General features: G+C 38.8%; 1 protein-coding gene across 1 annotated transcript in view; it reads left to right on the top strand.

Annotated features, from left to right (window-relative positions):
- Positions 1-455: 455 nt before the first annotated feature.
- The window catches only part of LOC127430841 (pikachurin-like), a 45,057-nt gene continuing 19,311 nt past the window's right edge, over positions 456-26,201 (top strand). The window contains exons 1-6 of the mRNA XM_051680960.1: positions 456-516; positions 18,658-18,767; positions 20,144-20,230; positions 21,424-21,450; positions 21,539-21,656; positions 21,853-21,988. Of these exons, the coding sequence (XP_051536920.1) occupies positions 456-516; positions 18,658-18,767; positions 20,144-20,230; positions 21,424-21,450; positions 21,539-21,656; positions 21,853-21,988 (539 nt within the window). The remainder of the gene's footprint in view (positions 517-18,657; positions 18,768-20,143; positions 20,231-21,423; positions 21,451-21,538; positions 21,657-21,852; positions 21,989-26,201) is intronic.

The following is a 26,201-nucleotide window of genomic DNA, read 5'->3' as shown; positions in this document are numbered from 1 at the left end:
TAATTAAATTCCAGTTAAATATGGTCACAAAAGTCCAGTTAAACAGCTAAATGAGTTGGACCCAGGGGCGGATTTAGGCATGGGTGACATGGGCAGCCGCCTGGGGCGACATCTTGCAGCCATTTCATCTCCTGTAGATTGTCCGCTTTTGATGCCAGACTAGCTGCTTCTAGCAGGTTGTTCTGTGTAAGAAAAGATGAGACTTGGTTGAACACGACTCTTTCAAGTATTTTAGCGATGAATGGGAGGAATGATACTGGTCTGTAGTTTTCTAAAAGTGCATGGTTTAGGGTGGGTTTCTTAAGCAGTGGGGTTACCCGAGCCTGCTTAAATGTGGTGGGAAAGGTACCAGTGAGAACAGATGTATTAATGATGTGAGTGAGAGCAGGTAAGATTGAAGGAGAAATGGCTTGAAGGAGGTGGGAGTGGATGGGATCAAAAGGGCAGGCAGTAGGATGGCTGGAAAGGAGAAGTTTGGAGACTTCCGCTTCTTAGAGCGGAGTGGAAGAAGGAAGAGTGAGTGAGTGAGTGTGATGATAATGTATGTTCGTGGGTTTGTGGTGTGGAGAATTGACCGCTGATGGTTGTTATTTTATCTATGAAAAATGTGGCAAAGTCATCAGCTGTTAGAGATTATGCGGGAGGGGGAGGAGGTGGGCAAAGGAGAGAGGAAAAAGTTTTGAAAAGTGTGCTGAGTATCAGAAGAATTGTTAATTTTGTCGTGATAGTTTGATGTTTTTGCAGTGGAGACGTTAGCAGAGAAGGAAGAGAGGAGTGACTGATACATACTTAGGTCAGCAAGATCTTTTGATTTGCACCATTTCTCCTCTGATGATCTGAGTTTAGAGTGAAGTTCACGGAGAACATCGGATAGCCAGGGGGTGGAGGGTGTAGCGTGGGCTGGCCTGGATGAGATTATATATTATATAGATTATAGATTCATTATAAATAAAGAGCCTGGGACACTATCTGTCAATGGGCTTTAAAAAATAAATGTTTAATTAAATAATATAATATAATATAATATAATACATGGTGTTTAATTAAATCATTTTTTTAAAGGGTTAAAAAAAAGTTTTTTACCCTTAAAACACTGGGCTGCATATCACATATGCTTTGTGTATTCTGAGTAAACAGAGGATTAATATTTAATAGAAACATTAATATTGGGCAAACACAAATTATAAATGTAATATTTATAATTAATTGTATAATTTATACACTTCTGTGTACTTTATGTACTTGCTTGAATATTGTAAATATTTTTGGTCCTATATGCAGGGGGTATCTGTGCTGTTCCGTGTGTGTGTGTGTGTGTGTGTGTGTGTGTGTGTGTGTGTGTGCGTGCGCGTGCACGTGTTAGGACTTGTCACAAAATTCTGTGCTGCTCTGTGTGTGTGTATGTGTGTGCGCATGTGTTAGGACTTGTCATAAAAATCTATCTATCTATCTATCTACCTATCTATCTATCTATCTATCTGTTTGTCTGTCTGTCACTCTTTTCTATCTATCACTCTTTCTTTCCTATCTATCTATCTATCTATCTATCTATCTATCCATCTATCTATCTATCTATCTATCTATCTGTCACTCTTTTCTATCTATCACTCTTTCTTTCCTATCTATCTATCTATCTATCTATCTATCTATCTATCTATCTATCTATCTATCTATCTATCTATCTATCTATCTGTCTGTCAATCTTTTCTATCTATCTATCTATCTATCTATCTATCTATCTATCTATCTATCTATCTATCTATCTATCTATCTATCTATCTATCTATCTGTCTGTCTGTCTGTCTGTCACATTAGCCCAGTAGTCTTAACCTGCAGTTACATTTACTTTTAATACACATCATAACTCTAACACTCTGCAATAGAGTTTTCTATCGACCAGCAGTCTCTGTGTTGCTATACTGGTCAGAGTTACTGAAGCGAGCTCAAGTGCCCATCTGTGTAGATTAGACCATTATCCTCTTAACTCGGAGTGTCCCTGTCTTCTCGCCTCTCTGCTTTACGTAAAGAATATTCTCAATAAGAAGAAGCGTTGCGTCTGAAACCGGTTGACTGGCTTTCGACAGCTGCTGCTCAACAGTGTGACGCTCCATATATCGAGAACTTCTGTAGAGTTGATCGCGTGTGTTTGGACTCCTGGAGGCCGCACACTCGCGCAGAGTGACTGATCTTCAACAGACAGATGTCACATCTGACCGGCTTCATACAAAAATCTGCACGAGAGAAACATTAAAGCGGTTCAATATCAGTTTAGGATGAGTAGCAACGCCGCACTTTAGAAGAGTTTGACCCTCGGATTGAGGCAATCAGTATTATCAAAATCATTAAGGATTTACCTGCAGAGGAAAATGCGCCTACAAAGAAGACTGGTCGTATTTCTCGCATTGTTGTGGATGTTTAATATCTCTATTTGCGCAAAAAAGTCGGGTGTCCGAAAGCCGGGTGAGTCTACTCTTTTTTCCTTTTAATCTTAATAAATAATGATAAAAAAACAACCGTGATTTTTGTGATGGTGATTATTTGATTCAACCATACAGTAATTATTTTAACTTAAACCACACTTAAAAGAATTGGAATCAGAATGAGTTTTATTGCCAAGTATGCTTACACAAGGAATTTGTCATGGTGTCAGAAGCTTCCAGTACAAAGGGAATGCAACCATATGCATATACAAACATATACATTTAAACACACACACACACACACACACACATACAATAGCGCAATAATGATGTTCGAATATTTTATATACAGATATACAGTTATGTGCAGGTGATGTAATGTATTGGAGAAGAGGTAGGATATGTTAAAGAATATAAATGACATTTGGATATAAGTAGGAATGGATGGATTGAATATTGCACATGGTTGTATTGACAAAAGGAAAGTATTTGGGGGCAGTTTTAACTGTTCATGAGGTGGATGGCATGAGGGACATTTTTTTTCCTGTGCCTGATGGTTCTGATGCTCAGAGCTCTGTAGCGCCGGCCAGAGGGCTACAGTTCGAAGAGGAAGTGTGCTGGGTGAATGGGGTCAAGAGTGATTTTACCAGCCCTTTTCGTCACTCTGGATGTGTACAGTTCAACAAGGTGGGTAGGTGAATGCCAATAATCCTCTCAGCAGTCCGAACAATTCTTTGAAGTCTTCTGATGTCTGACTTGGTAGATGAACCAAACCAAACAGCTATAGAAGTGCAGAGGACAGACTCAGACACAACCCCACAATGCCAGACACATCATCGGAGGTGAGCTTCGCTCCCTCCAGGACATATATACCAAGTGGTGTGTGAAAAAAGCTCGGAGGATCATCAGAGACTCCAGCCACCTGAGCCATGGGCTGCTCTCACTGCTACCATCAGGCAGGCGGTATCGCAGCATCAGGACCCGCACCAGCCGACTCCATGACAATCAGACTTTTGAACTCTTGATCTCTCACGATCAATATACATCAGCACTGCACTTTATTAATCTTATAATCTTATATCTCACACTGGACTGTTATAAATGATAATCTCTTTTAACAACACACTGGCAACTGACTATCAACCGACAGTCTGAATGTCAATACAGCACAATACAACCTACTGTATATTTTATATATTCTATTTTTATTGTGTACTGTGTATTCTATATTGTGTGTATGTATATTCAATATTGTGTGTCTTGTATACTGTACATTGTGTATTATTATTTGTATATTGTGTTGTAATTATGTGTATATTAGATATGTAAATTGTGTTGTGTAAATCTGATGTTTATTGTAAATTGGTATATGTCTCATCACTGTCATGACTGCTATGTTGCTCGGAACTGCACCCAAGACTTTCACCCACTGTTGCACTTGTGTATATGGTTGAGTGACAATAAAGTGATTTGATCTTTCTCTGTTTCTACAAGTGCCTCTCCTCTGTCACACTCTTTATCATCTCACTGTCCATCAGAGATCTGTTCTATCTATAATGATGCTATTTCTAAAGCACTTCAGAAGCATTCACTCCCGAGCTCCAGGCTATGAAAGCTGAAGGCCATCGCCTTGAAAGATTGTACAGAAAAACTGGACTCACTGTACATTCATTGGTTTATACAGAGCACATGCTTAATTACCAAACTGCCCTCACTGCTGCACGCTGCGCCTATCTCTCCTCAACCATTAAAAACTCTAAATGCAGACCTAAATCACTTTTTGCAATGGTAAATAAACTCATTAAGCCTCCAGAACATGATGTGTCTGGCTCTAATGAGCATGTGAATGGCTTTCTTCAATTCTTCGCATACAAATTAAAGTCTATTTCTGAGTCTATTGCCAATGATACACTACATGCATGTGCTTCTCGCACTTAGTCTCTGTCAGTCCACCCAAATTTTTCTCTGTCTGCCTTTACTCCTACTTCTACTACTACTATAAGTGATCTAATTATGAAGTCTTAATGGGGCTTTTCCACTGCACAGTACAGCTCAACTCAACTCGACTCTGCTCGCTTTTTTGGGGGTTTTCCACTGTGGATAGTACCTGGTACCTTATACTTTTTTTAGTACCACCTCAGTCGAGGTTCCAAGCAAGCCGAGCCGGTACTAAATGTGACGTCAAAACCCTGCAGATCACTGATTGGTAAGAGAAGATCGTCACTACCAGCGTCACTGGATTTGCGACACGGGACATCAACCCGCTAGTTTTAAAGTTAGCAACAGCGACAGCAATATCATTTATTCACGCGACTTTCGAATTGTTAAAAAAAGAATGGCTGTGCGCAAAACCACGCCGTGGTCAAAAAACGAGGTACAAACGTTCCTCTCGTTAGCGATGAACAAAACGATGCGAAACGAAAAAGTCTTTCAGGAAGTGTCTCAGCTGTTGGCCTCACACGGCTACCACCGGACCTACCAAGAGTGTAGGGAAAAGTTAAAAAAAACGTAAATGTGACTACAGAACCATCAAGGACCACAACAGCCGGAGTGGTTCAAACAGAACAAAGTGGAAGTTGTTCGACCAAATGGACGCTATCTATGGCAATAGACCGGCGAGCAATGGGAGGGAGTGCCCTGGACTCGGTGTTGTTGGAGTCCACAATGGAGGATGGTACGTTTTGTTATGTTAACTCTATACTCTGCTTGAAAGCTTCACTTTATTTAGTTGACCAGCTACTGGAAAGCTTACTTCTAAAACAACCAGGCCAATTTAACTGTTATACTTGTGTAAAATCACCATGCAACAACTGCTTTATGCAGCACAATGAGCTAGTAGCTAACAGTTAGCGGTCGTGTTATTGTTTATGGTCAGTAATGTTTGTGTCGCGTTTAAGATGATGTCACGGCAGTAGAGGCGGCGCAACTATGACGATCAGCCTATAATCCCACCCACGTTGAGGCGGCACTAAACTGCAGTGGAAAAGCAAGCTCAGAAAAGTAAAGCGAGCAGAGTCAAGTCGAGTCGAACCGTAACGTGCAGTGGAAAAGTGGCATTAATTCTACATCCTATCAACTTGACGCTGCTCCCAACTCTCTACTTAAAATGTGTGTCTCTGATATTTCACCTACCATCACACATTAGATTAATTGTTGCCTAGCCTCTGCCATGGTTCCAGCAGTACTAAAAACTGCTGCTGTAACCCCCATTCTTAAGAAATCTGGTCTTGATCATTTAAATTTGAATAATTACAGGCCAATTTCAAATTTACCATTCCTAGCAAAAATAACTTTTGCAGTCTTACTTAAATTCGAATGGTCTTTTTGAAACTTTCCAGTCTGGTTTCCGTCCATCAACAGCACTGAGACTGGTCTTCAATGTGTGGTTAATGACATCCTCCTGTCTATGGATTCTGGGTCTACAAACATCCTAATCCTCCTTGATCTAAGTTCTGCTTTTGACACTGTTTGCCATTATATTCTCATTTCTCACCTCTCTGAAATTGGCATCACTGGTTCAGCTCTATCCTGGCTTACTTCTTACCATACTGACAGAAAATATTTCATCACTATACAAAATTACAAATTTACCACTGCTCCTCTAACACAGGGTGTTCCCCAGTGTTCAGTTCTTGGACCATTGCTGTTTATTATTTACATGCTTCCAGTTGGTGACATCATACGTAAACATGGCCTTCAATTTCATTGCTATGCTGATGACATCTAAATTTACCTTACCACCAGCTCTGACTCACCATCTCTTCCTGACTCACTCACTGCATGTATTAGAGACATCAAACACTGGATGTCCCTGAATTTTCTTAAACTCAATAACAACAAAGCTGAAATATCAATAATTGGCTCCACTACTCAAGTAAATGGACCAGTGCTTTGATATTGATGGGGTTCATGTTAAGCCCTCCCCTTCTGTCCATATTCCTGGTGTTTTATTTGACTCCTCTCTCACTTTTGATTCTCATATTTCCTCTGTTGTTAAAAACTCTTTCTTCCACTTACGGAATATTGTTTGACTCCGATCTTCACTCATTCTGGCTGATGCTGAAATCTTGGTACATGCTCTGATCACATCACGCCTTGATTATTGTAATGCCCTGTTTATCGGCTTACCCCCCCCAAAAACTTTGCTAGACTACAGTATGTCCAAAATGCAGCTGCAAGAATCCTCACCTTCACAAGGCGCTCTGCCCACATCACCCCTCTTCTGCATGATCTCCACTGGCTACCTGTTGCATCCCGTATTTAATTTAAGATACTCCTCCTAACATTTAAGGCTTTAAACAGACTTGCTCTGGTTTATTTGTCTGACCTACTTCACCTATATTTGCCTACTTGGTCTCTTAGATCTTCTGAACTTGGCCTTTTGTCTGTACCTAGATCTCGATTGTCCACTGTAGGTGGAAGTTCATTCAGTGTTGTTGCTCCTAAGCTAAGGAACGCATTACCCCTTACTCTTCGTAATATTTCTTCTCTATCCACTTTCAAGACCCAGCTGAAAACGTATCTATTTGCAGGACACTTTCAGTAACCTTTTTATTTTCTTTTTTTTCTTGTATCATTTATCATGTTATGAAATGTATTTCTGAAATGTACTTACTGTAAAGCGACCTTGAGCTTTGGGAAAGGTGCTTTATAATAAAACTTCTTCTTCTTCTTCTTCTTCTTCTTCAATGACTGCTGAGTAGAACTGTATCAGCAGCGCCTGTGGCAGGTTGAAATTCCTCAGCTGGCAAAGGAAGTACAACCTCTGCTGGGCCTTTTTCATAATTGAGTCTATGTGGGTCTCTCACTTAAGGTCCTGTGAGATGGTAGTGCCCAGGAACATGAATGACTCCACTGCTGCCACAGTGCTGTTCATAATGGTGAGCGGGGTTAATGTTGGGGTGTTCCTCCTAAAGTTCACTATCATCTCCACTGTTTTGAGCATGTTCAGCTTCAGGTTGTTTTGACTGCACCAGATAACCAGCTGTTGAACTTCTCTTCTGTATGCAGACTCATCGTCATCTTAGATGAGGCTGATGAATGTAGTGTCATTGACCTGTGCATGCTATTGCATTAGTATGGTGAGCAGGGCGGGGCTGAGGGGCGTCTGGGCAGAGCGAGGCCGGGAAGATAAGTGGCAAATGACTTTCTTCTGCGTGCCACACCGGACTCGCGTTCCAGTGAGGGGTGGTGGGAGTATTTGAGGAGAGGAGACAGTGGCAGACGGGAGAGAGAGACGCATGAAGCTGTCTGTGTGTATCTGCATGTCAGTGTGGTGTCGCTGAAAAGCAAACCTTTTGTGTACTGCTGAAAAGCGGTCTTATTGTGTGCGACTGAAAGTGCAACAATAAATGTCTACGTGTTTTGTCAAGCCGGCCCCAGCTTCCTCCTTTCCATAATTGTTACAATTAGGTATCACAATATTTGTAACACTGCAATAAGGTTCTGTTTATTAATATTAGCAAATGCATTAGGAATCATGAAATAACTATGAATAATATATTTTTAATCTTGGTTAATTTTAGTTCATGTTTGTTGATAATGCATCAACTTGTCACATATTCCCTGTTTTTGGTATTGACTTTTATGTTGAAATTCTTGTTTAGTTCCTGTTTCCTGTTAGTTTGTAGTCCTTTTGTAGTTTCATTTTATGATTGGTTTTCCCCTGATTGTTTTCCCCAGGTGTTCCTCATTCCCTTGTTTGCCCTTGTGTATTTAAGCCCTTGTTTTCCCCTGGTTTCTTTGTCAGTCTTCACATGTGTTGTCATGTTCTGTGCTTGGTTTCCCATGTTTTTGTTTCGAGTTAATTTTCCTATCTTTGGTTTCCATTAAAAGCTGCATTTAGATCCTCATTCCATGTCTGCCTCATCACAGAAAGACTGACACAAAAATGGATCTAGCGGCCGTCAGAATTCTGCTCCTCCAACAAGGGGACCGTCCCGTTGAGGATCACGTCCGTGAGTTTTTAGAGCTGGCAAATGTAGTGCACTATCCAGACCGCTCTCTTGTGGTTTTCTTCTGGGCCGGTCTGAATAGTGCACTGAGGGAACTGACGCCTCCGGCTGATCCTCACCAGATGCTCACCGAATATGTGGAGAAGGTTCTGGAACTTTGCGGTTCCCTTTATACAGTGGATTATGGTGAGAACCCTTGGCCAAAACCTGTGTCTACGGCCCCTGTCTCGAAGCCTTCCACGGCCCCTGTCTCAAAGCCTTCCACGGCACCTGTCTCCAAGTTGTATGATCTGCCACTGATGTCGGTGCGTAGGTCCATGAAGACCCTACCTCAAAAATTGTCTGCGCCCACGCCTGCCACAGTCAACGAGCCAATGCCCATGCCTGCCACGGCCAATGAGTTGCCAGCCTCGTCCGTCCCAGAGCCAGCATTGCCAACTTCGGCCATCCAGAGGAGGAGGAAGAGAAGAAAAGTTTCTGTTCCCAAGTCTCTTCCCATGCCCACGACCACGGAGGTCGTTCCCGAGTCTCCGCCCATGCCCACGACCACAGAGTTCGTTCCTGAGTCTCTGCCCATGTTCACGACCACGGAGGTCATTCCCGAGTCTCCTCCCATGCCCACGACCACAGAGGTTATTCCCGAGTCTCTGCCCATGCCCACGACTACAGAGGTCGTTCCCGAGTCTCATCCCATGTACACGACCACAGAGATAATTTCCGAGTTTCTGCCCATGCCCACGACCACGGAGGTCGTTCCCGAGACTCTTCCCATTGTCGCGACCATGGAGATGGTTTCCCATTCATCCAGGACTCTTTGTCTCGAGCCTGCCACGGCTCTACCTTCCATGGCTTCGCCCCCAGAGCCTGCCATGGCTCTACCTTCCATGGCTTCGCCCCCGAGCCTGCCACGGCTCCGCCTTCCACGGCTCTGCCCCCAGAGCCTGCCATGGCTCCACCTTCCACGGCTCTGCCCCCAGAGCCTGCCACGGCTCCGCCTTCCATGGTTCTGCCCCCAGAGCCTGCCATGGCTCCGCCTTCCACGGCTCTGCCCCCAGAGCCTGCCACGGATCCGCCTTCCACGGCTCTGCCCCCAGAGCCTGCCACGGCTCCGCCTTCCACGGCTCCGCCCCCAGAGTCTTCCACGGCTCCACCACCGCTGTGGAAGACGACTGAAAGATCAAGTGCTGATATTTTGAGGTTTCTTATCCATCAACCTGCCTATTTACCCCTTGTGCCCCACTGAACTACCTGTTTTCCCCCACACTCCATGGACAATTTGTTTTTGTTTTTTGGAGCATCTGGAATCCGCTCCTTAAAAGGGGGGCTCTGTCACATATTCCCTGTTTTTGTATTGACTGTTTTTGAAATTCTTGTTTAGTTCCTGTTTCCTGTTAGTTTGTAGTCCTTTTTGTAGTTTCATTTTATGATTGGTTTTCCCCTGATTGTTTCCCCAGGTGTTCCTCATTCGCTTTTTTGCCCTTGTGTATTTAAGCCCTTGTTTTCCCCTGGTTTCTTTGTCAGTCTTCACATGTGTTGTCATGTTAAAATATAGTACATCATGATGGCACCGCGGATGGCTGCCTCGGTGTGGAGCGCTTCTATTGTTTTGTTGTTTTTGTTTGTTTGTCCTGTGTTTAGTAATCTTTTTCCAGTCAGTTTTACCAGAGACGAACTGCTGAACATCCGACAGCATATACCAGTCAATCTTTTCCCGGATTTTGAATATTCGGACGTTTTGTTTGACATTTTAGTCGGAGGTGCGGCTGGTCAAACTCCGTCAGCGGGGTTTTCAAACAACGCTGCCGAGCATTCATTTAGCGAATCTCTGCGCTCTCCCTAACAAAACGGACGAACTACATCTCCTCACTTGCACAAACAAGGACTTTTCAACATCTGCTGCCTTGTGCTTCACAGAAACCTGGCTGAGTGAAGCCATTCCGGACAGCGCGTTACATCTGCCGGGCTTTCAGCTGCTCAGAGCGGATCGCATCGCGGAGATAACGGGGAAAAAGAGAGGCGGTGGAACATGCTTTTACATCAATAAAAGTTGGTGTACAGAAGTAACAACGTTAAAGAAGATGTGCTGTCCTAATTTGGAAGCGCTCTTTATTAACTGTAAGCCTTTCTACTCGGTGCAGATGTTTTCCTCGTTTATTCTGGTGAGTGTGTATATCGTGCCAAATGTGTGTTTGAATGCCGCGCTGCAACAGCTAGCTGATCAAACCACAGACACAGAACAACAATACCTGGACTCAGTTATTATTATTCTTGGGGATTTTAACAAAGAAAACCTCACACGTGAACTGCCCAAATACAAACAGCACATTACATGCCCAACCAGAGACAGAAATATACTGGATCACTGCTACACAACAATAAAGGATGCATATCGCTCTGTTCCTAGAGAAGCTTTGGGACTATCTGATCACTGTCTGGTTCATCTTCTTCCAACCTACAGACAGAAATTAATATCTGCTAAGCCTGTAGTAAGGACTGTAAAGAAATGGACCAACGAAGCAGAGCTGGAACTACAAGACTGCTTTGACTGCACTGATTGGAGTATTTTTGAGGCTGCAGCCACAGACCTGGACGAGCTCACAGATACTGTTACATCATATATCAGTTTTTGTGAGGATATGTGCATTCCTACTAGGACTTATTTAACATTTAACAGTGACAAACCATGGTTTACAGTGGAACTCAGGCAGCTTCGTCAGGCCAAAGAGGATGCTTACAGAGTTGGGGATAAAGTCTTGTACAATCAGGCCAGGAACACACTGAATAAGGGAATCAGAGTGGCTAAAAGAAGATACTCTGAGAAGCTGAAAAGCAAGTTGTCAGCTAACGACCCTGCATCAGTGTGGAGTGGCATGAAACAACTTACGAATTACAGGACTCCTACCCCCAACCCTGTGGTGGACCAACAACTGGCTGACGACCTGAATGTGTTCTACTGCAGATTTGAAAGGCCCAATCTCACACCCCACACCCACTCTGACCTTCACTTCACACAAACACCAACACCTCCTGCAACCCCCCTCCTCCCCCCTCCTGCTACTCAACCTGCACTTAAGATCTGTGAAGATGATGTGAGCCGCGGCTTTCGAAAACAAAGGATAAGGAAAGCACAGGGCCCAGATGGCGTTTCACCTGCATGTCTTAGATCCTGTGTTAACCAGCTGGCCCCCATCTTCACACAGATCTTCAATAGATCACTGGAGCAGTGTGCAGTCCCATGCTGCTTCAAATGTTCCACTATCATCCCCATCCCAAAGAAACCAAAAATCATAGGACTAAATTACTACAGACCTATCGCCCTGACATCTGTGGTCATGAAGTCATTTGAGAGACTAGTGTTGGCCCACCTGAGGGACATCGCTGGACCCTTTCTAGATCCCCTTCAATTTGCTTATCGAGCAAACAGGTCTGTGAATGATGCAGTCAACATGGGATTGCATCATATCCTGCAACATCTGGACAGACCAGGGACATTTGCAAGGATCCTTTTTGTGGACTTCAGTTCGGCTTTCAACACCATCATCCCAGCTATTCTCTGGACTAAATTACACCAACTCTCTGTTCCCATGTCTATCTGTCAGTGGATTACCAGCTTTCTTACAGACAGGCAGCAGCTTTTGAGACAGGGGAAATTCACTTCCAGCACCTGTACAATCAGCACTGGTGCCCCCCACGGATGTGTGCTCTCCCCACTACTCTTCTCCCTCTACACTAACAACTGTATCGCCAAGGACCCCTCTGTCAAGCTCCTGAAGTTTGCAGATGACACTACTGTCTGCATTCAGAAGGGAGGTTAAACAGCTGGCTGTCTGGTGCAGTCAAAACAACCTTGAGCTGGTCACGCTCAAAACGGTGGAAATGATTGTGGACTTTAGGAGGAACCCCCCAACACTGTCCCCCCTCACCATTCTAAACAGCACTGTGGCAGCAGTGGAGTCATTCAGGTTCCTGGGCACTACCAGACTACACTACCATGTGGAGACCCACATTGACTCCATTGCGAAAAAGGCCCATCTGAGGTTGTACTTCCTTCACCAGTTGAGGAAGTTCAACCTGCCACAGGCACTGCTGATACAGTTCTACTCAGCGGTCATTGAGTCTGTCCTCTGCACTTCAGTATCTGTCTGGTTTGTTTCAGCTACGAAATCAGACATCAGAAGACTACAAAGGACAGTTTGGACTGCTGAGAGGATTATTGGTTGCCCCTTGCCCCCCCCTTCAAGAACTATACACTTCCAGAGTGAGGAAAAAGGCTGAAAAAATCACTCTGGACCCCACTCATCCTGCCCACTACCTTTTTGAACTGTTGCCTTCTGGCCGACGCTTCAGAGCTCTGAGCACCAGAACCATCAGGCACAGGAACAGTTTTTTCCCCCAGGCTTTCCATCTCATGAACAGTTAAAACTGCCCCTTTGAGCAATGTGCAATACACAGCTTAGTCTTTTTATATTATCCAACATATCCTACCTCTTCTGCCATTACATTCCCTTGCACTGTACATAACCGATTTGTATTTAGATTTGCACTACGTATGTGTATGTGTATGTGTATGTGTATGTGTATTTATGTATGTATGTATGTATGTATGTATGTATGTATATGTATGTATATAAATTCATATGTGTATATGTATGTGGATGTGTGTGTGTATGTATGTGTGTGTATATGTGTGTATGTGTGTGTATATATATATATATATATATATATATATATATATATATATATATATATATAATATTGTCTATTGTGTATTCTATATATACTTTTTTCTTTTCAATATTTATCTATTTTTTATTCAATTTTAATTCTTTTTTAAAAGTCTTGTTGCTGTTTTTGTATTGTTGTGTACTGGAAGCTCTTGTCACCAAGACAAATTCCTTGTATGTGTAAGCATACTTGGCAATAAAGCTCATTCTGATTCTGATTCTGATGTTCTGTACTTGGTTTCCCGTGTTTTTGTTTCATTTTATTCTGAGTTACTTTGTTTATTTTTGGTTTCCATTAAAAGCTGCAATTAGATCCTCATTCCACGTCTGCCTTGTCACACAACTAATGTTAACATATACAACTTTTGATTTTAAAATGTATTATATGTTGGAATACGCTGAGATAAATAAGTGCTGTAAAAGTATTGTTTATTGTTAGTTCATGTTAACTAATGTAGTTAAATACAGATACAACCTTATTGTGAAGTGTTACCAAAATATCAAACCAAGTGGCATCTACAAACAAATGATGCTAGCGCTTTTCTCAAAAATAACTTTACTTATTGAGTCATTTTTATAATTAGTTTTTACCTACTGATCGCAAAAGTGATGTTTTTATAGAATGAATGAAGTCAGTTCCCCTCAAATTCACACAGGTGTCCCAGTAATAGGTGTAGTTCATGTTCCACTAACATTTGACAAATACTTTTGTCATCATTTTAAAAAGTATATCTGTAGTTTTATCATTTAAAATGTCTTTTTGTGAAATAGCTTGTGTTTCTTTCTTTCAAATAAATTTATCAAATCTATTGTATCTAATGCAATGACATTTTTACATTTTTTTAGGTGTGGCTCAAGTGTCCAAATGCTTTTGGGGCCATTGTATGATGCCGTAATCTATTTGATACATTCGATGGATAGATGAGCAGGTGATTTGTCATTGGGACATCTGGGATCAGGGCTATTCTACAGTATGTATCCTCCAGGCAAGGGCGTAGCAGCCAGTGGGGACGTGGGGGACACATCCCCTGCACTCTTTAAAAAACGTATCCAAGCCTAACCCATACCAAGTCCAAATGGTGGATTTGTATACAGTATTCTTTGCGTTGTTACTTTGGGCTGACTGAGCAACCATCCAGCCAATCACAGGTGAGTTTTATGAGCCGAAACTACCCTTACGTAATAGGCCGTCAGTCAGACTAATCAATGCGGCTCAATTCATTTATACAAAGTTGCTTTCAACAATGTTCATTTATCCATGTTTTTTTCGGCATTGATGTCGATCTAAATGAATAGAGATGAGGAACACACAAACGAGAGTTATTTATTGGCATATCATTCGTGAAATGCACTGCAGAAAACAAAATAAAGGACAATCCTTCTTCTAGGCACACATTGTAAGTGGAGTTTATATCAGTGCCTGAGTCTTCATTAAGTTATGCTTTTTACATTACGATTGTGAGGTAATAGTTTGATCGGTTCTTTTGCCAATTTAAGCAGATTACTGATCTGTGTTAAATATGTAAAGCTATTTTTAATATCAGATACTGTTTTTTAACTCTATGTTTGTGTGCAGTTGACAAACTGTAGGAAAAAAGATAGATCTGCTGTTCTTAGAACACATGCAATTTACTGAAGTCAATAGATACGTAGACACGCTTTTTTATACATGAAAACGTATGGGTGTTATTGAAACTTATAAGAATATACTGTAAGACTATTATTGTTGTCTTTTGATAAAAGTCATGCTCAGCAGCTCACAAACTGTAGGGAAGTGATAGATTTGCTTTGTTCTTATAATGCATAAAACCTCTACTAAAGTCTCTTTGTAGGTCTGTAGACATACACATTTTTAAGGATTAAAACTGTCTTTTGATCGTTGATTCAGTGACTAACTCATTTCACACAAGACATCACCCGGTGGCATCACCAGAAATGTTCACTGAATGAATCATTAAATGGATCTGAATGAATTTTGGTGAACGTAGTCAAATCACTCAAGCCACTTGGATATATTTAAATCCTACAATGCACAAGCACAGAGTAAAAAACTGCACAAATGTGCACAGTTATCATTGCTGTCATTGATTAATCTATTCAAGGGCCAGCTTGTGCTCAGTCTTTTATTGTTATGTGTGAAACAGAAGCAAGTGCTCCACAAGATGCCCTTTATTTTTGCAGCTAATTTTGCTAAATTTTGCACTTAATTTGTAATACTTAAGTACAATACTTGAATCTTTAAAATACTACAAATACTACAAGTATATACTACTTATATATTAACATAATTCTTATATCATACTTGTATATTAATATATACTATAATATATTAATACTGCACTGTAAGTGTTGGGTCTGTGCGAGCCACTTCTGACAGCTGTGCCCCCCATTTTTAAAATGACTGCTACGCTCCTGCCTCCAGTGGATCTCATGCCCAGTGCCCATGGCAAACAATTTAGAGCAATGAAAACCATCAGTCATTTCATATAACAAGCCCTTTGAAAACTGACATTTGAAATGATATGCAACAAATTGGTACTTGTCCCTTTGGTACCCTTGGGTACCTCAAGGTGTTTAACCTTAATTTTTAGTGATATAGACAAGAAATTGGAAGTGATAGGTGATTTTGATTTTGATTGACTAACAGAAAGTAGTTTTGCTTCAGGACCCAGATTTTACAACACCGACAATCGTACAAAAGAAAAATCAAACATTGAAATGTAATATATTTCTGATAGCAGCCAATAATTCACTGCACAAAACACATTGTGGTTAACAAACTATATTTATCCTCATTGTAATTTTACCTGTATGTACTGTACTATAGTTTTGTTCATTGTTTTTAAGGATGAGGTTTGATTGGAAACACTGGCTTTGATATCAAAAACAAGATAAAGGAAATATTTTCTTCTCCCTTTTAAAAGTTGATAGATGTTAGATGTTAAGATTTTAAGGTTAGTGTCCCACCTCTTTCACTGAAATAGAAGAATCAAACGTGTGTTAGTGATACTTGCTGAACTATTTAAAGCTAGTCAGGGTACAGTAAATCCACAGTAATTTTCTTGTATGTTTGATTGCATCAAGTAGCATTTATTTCTGTTGAAAAATATCTTTGAATGGTGCTTTTGCTCTGTAGTGTGTAGTTGTTAATGAAAATTAGACATTTTTGCTCGGAGGGCAAAGTTTTCTTACCATCACACAAACATAAACATCAGTTCTAATTTTGTTACTCAGTTTTCTGCCCTCCAAAAATCCATATCTTAATGATATTTACATCTTTCCGGGACTGTCTCCTTTCAAGTTACAGAGACCAAAGAGAAATTATGATGTTACAAGTTTCCTTTTTTCCCCACTACTGTAAAAGTTTTCTTTTGAAAAGTTACAATCACTCTTTAACTCACTACATTTTTTTACCTTAAAAAAAAAAAAACATTACGGGTTGTTACCTTAACATATACAGTAAAAATGATAAGATATTTAACCTTTTATGCTTGGATGGGCCTGTGAAAAAAAAAATCTATATGCTATATGCTGCTTTTTCACTTATAACTTCATAAAAAATAAACCAAACATAAAATACCATAATACAAAAAACACATACCATTACTGAGAGTAGTGTGATTATCTTTCAAATAAGCCCACACACAAGGTAATCAGATGCATAGATCATTAGATAATCCACATGAAGCACAATGTGACATATGGCCACCAGAAGATGGCGCCAAGTAAATGACAGACTTGATGCAAAAAGGCACTCATTCAGTGAAATCTCGTTACTAAAATCATGTCTGCATTCTGTGCAAACCTTTAGTCATTGTTGTGTTTGCATGTGTAATTAGTTCTTATGTACAATAATTATGTTTTATTTGTTTGAAGAGGTTTTTGGACACATAGAGATGTTTTTGGACACTATGATCAATTATTTTTGTAATGCTATAACTTTTGATTGCTTTGACATATCAACACAAATTTTTCTCAGATACAGTTGACATGATTGGGAACAAAATAAAAGCCACATTATTTACACCCAGAGATATACAATGTCAAATAAGAAAAAAATGAGAAAAAAAAAAAAAAAAACACTTAACACTCCTTGTTTTCAGTTATGTACTTTGGGTGTTCTGTGTTATGTTGTTTGTGATATAGTTAATGTTTATTGCATTATTTTTGTCACATGTTTTACTCTGATGGCGTTTGTGTTTGTGTGAGTAACACTTTTAGCTATTTCAGTATTTAAGTATAATTATCTGTAATTTTATCAAACAGGATGGAATGTTGTAGAGTGAGACAAACAAACTAATACCACAAAACATCACAGAATCAATCGAATCCTGTTAATACTTACTGATTGTGCTGTTGTTTTCCCATCAAAAATGTGGACACTTGGTGGAGGATGATGTCATTAAGGAAGTTGTTTTTGTTCATTAAGGGGATATTACAAAAGACTAACAGGATGGAAAGTGACATGGAGGAAACAGAAAAACCTATAAATTGATTACCAATTAAAAAATGTTCCTAAGAGAACATACTTTGAAATACTTTAATTATAGAAAGAAGAATAATTCTTAATAAATTGGCAGTTTTTCATTTTAGAAGGTAGTGCATAAATAGCACCTTTTAATCACAGCACAGTTATTCTATGTTCACTTAATTGTGATTTTGTGATTAATAAAAGTAATATGAGTCCATCTGAAGTTAATATGTCAGTGTGAAATGATGATGGACTAACAGAAAAGAAACAATACATTCCTGTTTGTCCAGTATAGGACATTTTTCTATATCTGTATTGGAAGGTGGAGCAGAGGTAAGGGCTGGTTTTGTCCTTGACCGGTCAGTGGTAGTGGCTCTAGGTGACACGTTTCACTGACCATGAAAAGCATCAGGATGGATTGTTGTTGTGTTCTTGTGACGAGAGCTGTAGAGACATAACATTCACATGCACACACACTCACACTCAACTGTGTTTCAGCGCTGTAGGCATCAACTTTTACTCTGAGTAAGACATTTTAGGAATGACCTTGTCCATACGCATTATCTGAAATGCTTTAGATACATTCCGTTTTCTTCTCTATATGAACATTCTTCTCTGAATGCCATTGCATTTGCATTGTCAATTGTCAAAGCATTCAATAAATTCTAAATATTACTCATGTAGCTAATTTTACGAGATATTTGCTATTGCCTAACTATACTTTCTCATAATTAATATTAAATGCACATAAATGCACATCACTTTGTACTTTTTTGGTAGTTCCTAGCTTGACTCGTAGAGCATGGCACTTGCAATGCCAGGGTTATGGGTTCGATTCTCAAGGAATTTACTTATCAAAGTGGTTTACGCAAGTTGCTATATGGTTGCTAGGGCGTTCTGGGGGTTGCTATGGCATTAATGATAGTTGCCTGGGTATTATGCGAGGTTGCTGGGTCTTTTCTTACTTGTCCAGGTCAAAAGAGCACATCCCCAAGTCTCTATGATCTTCTGGTCTCTAGACATGACTCAGGCCTCTTCTTCAATATTTCATATATTGATAATGATATGTTTACTGTTGTTCCTTACAGAGAGGTTGAGTCCACCACTAGATATTCAGCTGGAGACAGTGAACTGCACTGCGTTCAGTGTCCGGTGGAAAATGCCCCGTAGACATGTCAGTACTATCACTGGCTACAAGGTACAAGTCTCTCTCTCTTCATCAGTATATTGATTGTTTAATTCCCAGTGTTCACCATTGTTTCAATGCAAATTGAATAGGAGAGACCCAGTTTTAAAAAACTCTTCTTTTACACTCACTCTGTGCTGAATTGTGATGTCAGACATTTTTAAAGACCAAGAACAGAAAGTTGTCATGGCCAAACCCTCAAATATTTGGTATTTCTAAAAAGCCTAGGGTGTATGTGTGTATAGGCTTTGAGAAATTTGAATAAAAAAAGTTCTCTGCAGATAACTAAATGTATTAATTGCTGGGTCTCAAAAGAAAGGTTAATTGTGTAATTTATGCACCACTAGCATCACCAGGTGTTACAAACAAGTTTCAGACACTCCCATTTGTTTACAAACACACTCCAAACACTACAAATTGTTTATAAACTCGTTTCAATACTAAAATTAGTCTGGAAACAAGTTTCAAACACTCCAACAATATGTTTACACACACGCTTCAAACACCCAAAATTGCTTACAGACTAGTTTCAAACACTCCAATGTGTTTAAAAAAACTCTTCAAATAGTTTACAGACAAGTTTCAAGCACTCCCATTTGTTTGGAAACAAGTTTCAAACACCCAAAATTGCTTTCAAACAAGTTTCAAAGACTCCTGTTTGTTTACAAACACACTTCAAACACTCCATATAATTTACAAACAAGTTTTCAAACCCTCCCATTTGTTTGGAAACAAGTTTCAAAGACTCAAATTTGTTTACTAACACTTCAAACACTCACATTTGTTTACAAACACACTTCAAACACCAAAAATTGTTTACAAACAAGTTTCAAGCACTTCCATATTTTTGGAAACAAGTTTCAAACAATCCCATTTGTTTACAAACATGTGTTAAATGCTACAAATTGTTTACAAACAAGTTTCATGCACTCCAATTTGTTTACAAACAAGTTTCAAACTCTTCATCTTTAATTTCAGATAAAAGTGTTTCTAATTGACCTATTTGATTTATTTGTAAAGAAGTAAACAACATTGGTTTCTGCTGCTTTATCTTGTTTGTAGAGACAGTTAGAGGTGCTTTTATCTCTGGTTGCAATTAGTTTATAAGATTTTAACCGTTTGTTTTTCTATCATGGTGGAGGCTTTGACTACTGTTGTTTTAATACTGAGCTAATGATATTTTCTGTCCCCTAATCTTACTTCTGCCCATAAATTTAACGATTACACATTCCTTTCTTCATTTTTACATTTTCATTTAGACATTATTTAGTAAGTTTAGTTTTCATCATGTCCCAAACAGTGAGCATTGATGCTGATGCAGCTGTACCACTGTAGTGTGTCTCGCTAGAGAGATGTTCCCATACCACTAAGAATTTTTCATTGTCCAGGTAGTTTACACAGAGATAAGGTTTAATCATCCGGCCAGCACTGCAGTCGTCCTGGAAGTGCCATTGAGTCTGGAAATGCTCACAACTGTAAGTTCCTCCTCTTTTGTGATTAACAGTACACTTGCTGAACTACAATTCCATAAATATAAGGAACTGTTATTTATTAGGAGATAATACTAGAAACAAAAAAAAGTCATTTTATGAATAAACTCTATGTAAGCACACAGTGGCTAAAAACTTCAATTTAACTTTAAAATGTACCCAAAAATGAAAGTTCTGTCATAATTTACTCACCCTCATGTTGTTTTAATCCAAGACTTTCTTTCTTCTGTGGATCAACTAAGACTTTGATATAAAAAATATTTAAACAATCCATTTAAAAAAGATTAACTGAAGAATGCAGCACAGGAACTGTGCAGACACTCGAATCAGATAATTGTTTATTTATGAACCGGTTTATGCTTTATGATTCACTAAAATGAATCAGACTTTCAAACGGTACATGAGAGAGAGTGAGAGGATGTTTTAGGGGCCGTTCACACCGGAAGTGTTTAATGCCCCTATGTGCTGTTTTTCAATTAATTCTCTATGTAAACATGCACTAGACTGACATCTTTTACCATTGCACCGCAACTTGTTTTTTTTTTTTTTTTTTTTTTTGCTGTAAAAAATGTGTCTCGAGACACCTGTGTTCTGCTCTATTCGTTACACTGGTTCTAGCTTTTTTTTGGCAAAAGACCGTGTTTGGTTTGAACAGCCCCTTAGTTGAGCGCGGCATCGTGATTAATGATTATTCCCTCAATTCGCTTGGCTGTAAAAGTTTTGTTCACGACACAGAGGCAAAATAATTTTTCACAGAATTTTCATTTTTGAAATAAAATAATCCGTCTAAAATAAAATAACTTTATCTTTTTTTTCAGTAAAAATATCTAAACATCCATAAAACAAGAAAAAAATTACTTGTGAAGCAGAATGGCTTAAGAAATTAAGTCTTGTTTTCAGAGAATTCTTACAAAATTTGGTGTGGTTTATGCTTATAACAAGAAAAAAACTATTTGCCAGTGGAGTAAGAAAAATAAACTTGTTTCCCCTTTTAAAGAATTTTTTTTTCTTACCCCATATAAATGGTAATGGTAATATTTTTTTTTCTTTTTTCTTATATAAATATATAACAAAACATCTTATGCCATTTTGCTTCTCAAGTAAATTAATCTTGTTTTAAAAAGTCAAAAATACTTTTTTGTGTATGGCTTCAATAGAAATGTCTTTTTGTCTTACAGGGTCAGTTTGATGGACAAGCAAACTTTGTGAGTAGATTTCTTAAATGCCTAATTTAGTAAGTTTTTTAATACCATATGGTCCTTGCATGAGTATCTGTTCTTGGGTTTTTATTAGGACGTGGTGATAGGGAACCTTAAGGTAGCCATGCAGTACCGTGTAAGTGTGGTGGCATACGGCTGGGCAGGGGAGGGCAGAGCCAGTATGCCCAGGGACATTAGCACTGCTTCTCATGGTAGCTTAACAATTTTCTATAGTAAAAAATAAATAAATATAAATAATCATTTTACTGGACCAACAATTATTAAAATTAACTTAAATTAAGTTATTAAATACAGTATAATAAGTAATTATATTTATTAAATAAAGTGTTTAATTATTCAAATGAATCAAATATAACTGAATATTTTTGTCTTTTTCTGTTATTGTAGAGGAGTGCATGCCTCCTTCACCCCCTACCAAGCCTAACGTGGTCGCCGTGTCAGACACAGAACTGGCGTTGTCATGGCAACACGGAGAGAGTGAAGGAAGTGCACCTGTGCAATATTTCCTGGTGGCGTATATCAGGTAATAGCGCTATATATGAATGCATGCACCTAAACATGACAACAAGTCTCAAAGTCTTCTGTCTGATTTCAGAGAGCTTCAATCATACTAATGATCCCTGTTGCTTTTATTTTCAAAGAATGAACTGTTTGTTATTTTGAGTGTTAATTTTTGCAGTGGGAGTGCACACACTTTATTAAAAGGATAGTTCACCCAAAATGAAATTCTATCATAATTTACTCACCCTCATGCTCACTCTCACCCATATGACTTTCTTTTTTTATGAACACAAAATTTAAATGCATATTCTGATCTGTCTTTTCAATACAATGACAGTTGATAATGCCTTACTTTAAAGTTTAAATAAAGGTCTCAGAGTGAGTAAATTATGACAGAATTTTTATTTTGGAGTGAACTATTCCTTGACACATCAGGGTCCCCTTTGTCCGTCCCTTGTCTTATGGTTTTCTACCAATAATAAGGGTAAAAATACTTTTCTGTGTGTGACCTTTAACCTGTCTTGCCTTACCATGTCTGGATGACTCAGAAGACTGATGCATTTGTGTCGTTGTTACTGTGCTAGAACACAACTAACCCATTCAGCCCAGTTAAACACATTCTGCATGACTACACACATAAAAAATCACCCGGCCCATGGGACTAAACAGTCTGATGTACTTTTTGTGACTGAGTTCTTGGTAAAAAAAACATTATCTTATATATATATATATATATATATATATATATATATATATATATATATATATATATATATTATCTTATATGATTTTAGATTCAAAGTGGCCACCCTGTGTTTAGAATCCAGCTCTGCACACTCTGGACGTTCTCTCAAGCAACTTCACGAGGTGCATCCTGAGATGCTTTTTAAACAGTATTGAGGGAATACATGTATGCTGCTTTCTATCAAGCATTTAACCCTTTAAGCTCGGATGGCACGTCCACGAGAAAAAAAAATACTCGTCAAATATGAATAACTACAGTCTTGACCAACACAAAATAGGTATCGTTTGAAAGCTTAGAAGCTCTACTTTCCAATGCATGCAGGCATTATGACCAAAACTGAACAAGTGCTTTAAAATTTGCAGACAAATCAGAAGTGTTCCGTTTTGATAATTTATAAAACACTTTGCACTGTAAATATTATTGAAGTCAGTAAAAATATCAAACTGATCAAATAGCCATGTGTCGTATGTTGTTGGAAAGCTCTCTAAGAGTAGAATACAACCAGCCTATTTGTTTTACTCACAGACAAAAATATAGCAAGTAATAGCTAAGTATATATCTTTTGTGACAATTGTGTTGGTGTTGCTTATATGCCACGTTTTCGCTTATAACTTCACGAAAACTAAACAGAACATAAAATGTCAAATACTATTACTTAGAGAAGATGACTATCTTTCAAGCCCACACACAAGGTAATCAGATGCATAGATCATTAGATAATCCACATGAAGCACAATGTGACATATGGCCACCAGGAGATGGCGCTATGTAAATGACACAGACTCATTAATGAAGACTCATTGAGCCAAACTTCACTCATTCTGTGAAATCTCATTACTAAAATCATGTCTCCATGCCATGCAAACCTTTAGTCATTGTTGTGATTGCAAGTGTAATTAGTTCTTATGTACAATTATTATGTTTTATTTGTTTGAAGAGGCTTTTGGATACTTGGAGATGTTTTAGGACACTATGATAGATTATTTTTGTAATGCTAGAACGATTGATTGCTTTTTTGTATCAACACAACATTTTTCTCAGATAGAGTTGACATGATTGGGAACATTTGCAGTTTTTCAGAGCCACTTTATTTACACCCAGAGATATATAATGTGAAAGAAGAAAAATAAGAAAAAAAGGAAACTTTTGGCTCAGTTTTTTTGTGTTTTTTTTTTTTTTCCAGCAGTTTCTTAGACTGAGAGTCTCAGAATGTATCATAATCTATATCACTGAAATTTTGAAAAGTTTTCTTTACAATGATACCAACCACTTGACCCTCCTTGTTTTTGTTTTTTGTCAAGTTTTAAGCCTTTAATTTTGGGTATGCCACTGAAACAGGAAATCTTTAAAAACAACTTCTAAGCTTAAAGGATTAAGGAATGTTTTTTTTTTTTTTTTTTTTATCATGAGAAGTATAAATTCAGTCAAGTGTGTCCAAACTGTACATACTGTATGTGTTTATGTGTAAAATCAACTTGTTTCTAATCCTTATTGACAATTATGCAACATAAATCAAGAGGATCTGCCTCCAGCAGATTAGACCGACCCCCACCCCCCCCTCGAGACTGTCTGCCTCTCAGATTAAAAGCCTTTCACATAATCTGGGCAATTTAGTGGATCACCAAGATGTACAAACACTAGAGTCGTTGAGCTGTTTGCAGATGAGAATCCTGTCATTTTGGTCGGTATGAGCAAGACCGCAAATTAAATTTGAATGTCACTATTACTATTGCTCATACTCAGGATTTGGAATTTGAACAAACCCCTAACCCTAAGTATTAACCTAAAGTGTGTAACTCATCCTGCACTGTTTATGCTACAGATCTGAATGACACCTCAAATCATGCGGTTTGTTGAGAAAAGTGTGCTATTACTTTACAAAGCTGTGAAACATTTTATTGCCTGGCGGACCATAAAACAGACAGAAAAATCCCATTGATTTACATTGAAGGAAGGACTCAAACCATATCTAGATACCAGAATATCTTCGAGACTCTAGGGTGGACTATTTTTACTTAGAACAGTAGGTAACCACATAGGAATGTGCTACAAATGAATCAGAACACCTTAGCAACCACATAGCAACTGCCTGGCAACCGCCCTCAACCCCCTAGCATTGTGGTGGCGAGTTCTGCATGGCCAACAGTGTTGGGTATGTTACACAAAAAGTAAATCACTACAAATGAATAATTACTTATCTAAAATTTTAATCAGATTACTTTACTGATTACGTCATATCAGTGGCAATTTCTCAGGGCCAGCAAAGCCTTCTAATAAATATTTTTTCATCCTTTCATTCTCATTGACCTTTTTGCCTATGTATTTTCAGTTGCTTTCCACTCCTAATTAATCTACAAATGAATAGCAAAAAACAAAAAAATGTATCCAATCAGAATTTATTCCTCGATGCTTACAAGCAAAATGTAACAACTGTTTCACAAATCGCATGCCTGAAGCCATGCTCGTTAGCCGAAGCAGCGCGTGAGTCTGAGCTCCACCCCGTCAGGCCTTCAGAATTTCCACAGAATCCCTCAACACTGCAGTGAATAGGCATCTAAAGTCAGACTGTCAGATTCATCAGCCAATCAGATTGATTTATTTGTTCTTTTGGTTGTGGTCTTTAGGTTATGTCCCAGTCCAGGCCATCTAGCTGGCCTTGAGTGAAGCAATCACACTTTGACGTAATTTGAAAGCGAAGAGCACGAGATCTAGCTGACGAGTTGGCTGTCATCACTGCCGCTATTGCCGTTGAGAAAGAGATCCTTATGGATTTAAAAAACTGAGATGTTCTGCATGATCGTGTGATTGATTAATTAAACAGGAAAGGAGGACTGATTTTCACTTCAAGCAAATTGGTAAGTGCTTTTTGCATTGTTATAGCAACATCAGGAGTTTTCTAAGTGTAAATTAGGCTGCTTGAGCATTCAGTGTCGGATCAAGCTTTGAAAAGTAACCATGTACCCAGACGAAACAAAATTTATTGCAAGCAAAATTTAAATCGCATATATTATTAGAGTTTTTCCTTGGTATTAGATCTCCTTGGTTTCTGGCTTTCGTGCGTGGACGTGTTTTTAAAATGTCAGTTGGTATTATTTGTTGACTGCCATGTAATGTCTTATTCATTCCACTGTGTTTTCTTAATGGGATGAATCGCACTGAAGGCCTAGACTTTAAGTGCACGGGCCGTGGCTGCGTCATATAAAAGTTAACCCATACTGATTACTTTTAAGTTACTTTTCAAAGTAACTTAAGTTAGTAATTCAAAGTACTTTCTATAGTATTAATTTAATGCAGTTAATTAAATGACAAATAATGCGTAAAAATAATTAACACACTTTATCATGCCCCTACGGTGCCCCTTTGAGTACAGGATGGGATTTATTTCTGAAATAGTTTTGCGTGCCTTGCAACAAGTTTTGCGTTCCCTCACAAAATAAATTTACCTTGGTTTTACTACAGTAACCATACTTTAACCATGATATTCATAGTG

The sequence above is a fragment of the Myxocyprinus asiaticus genome, chromosome 3 (genome assembly GCF_019703515.2).
Source record: "Myxocyprinus asiaticus isolate MX2 ecotype Aquarium Trade chromosome 3, UBuf_Myxa_2, whole genome shotgun sequence".
Taxonomy (NCBI): Eukaryota; Metazoa; Chordata; class Actinopteri; order Cypriniformes; family Catostomidae; genus Myxocyprinus; species Myxocyprinus asiaticus.
This window is presented reverse-complemented; position numbering and strand designations above follow the sequence as displayed.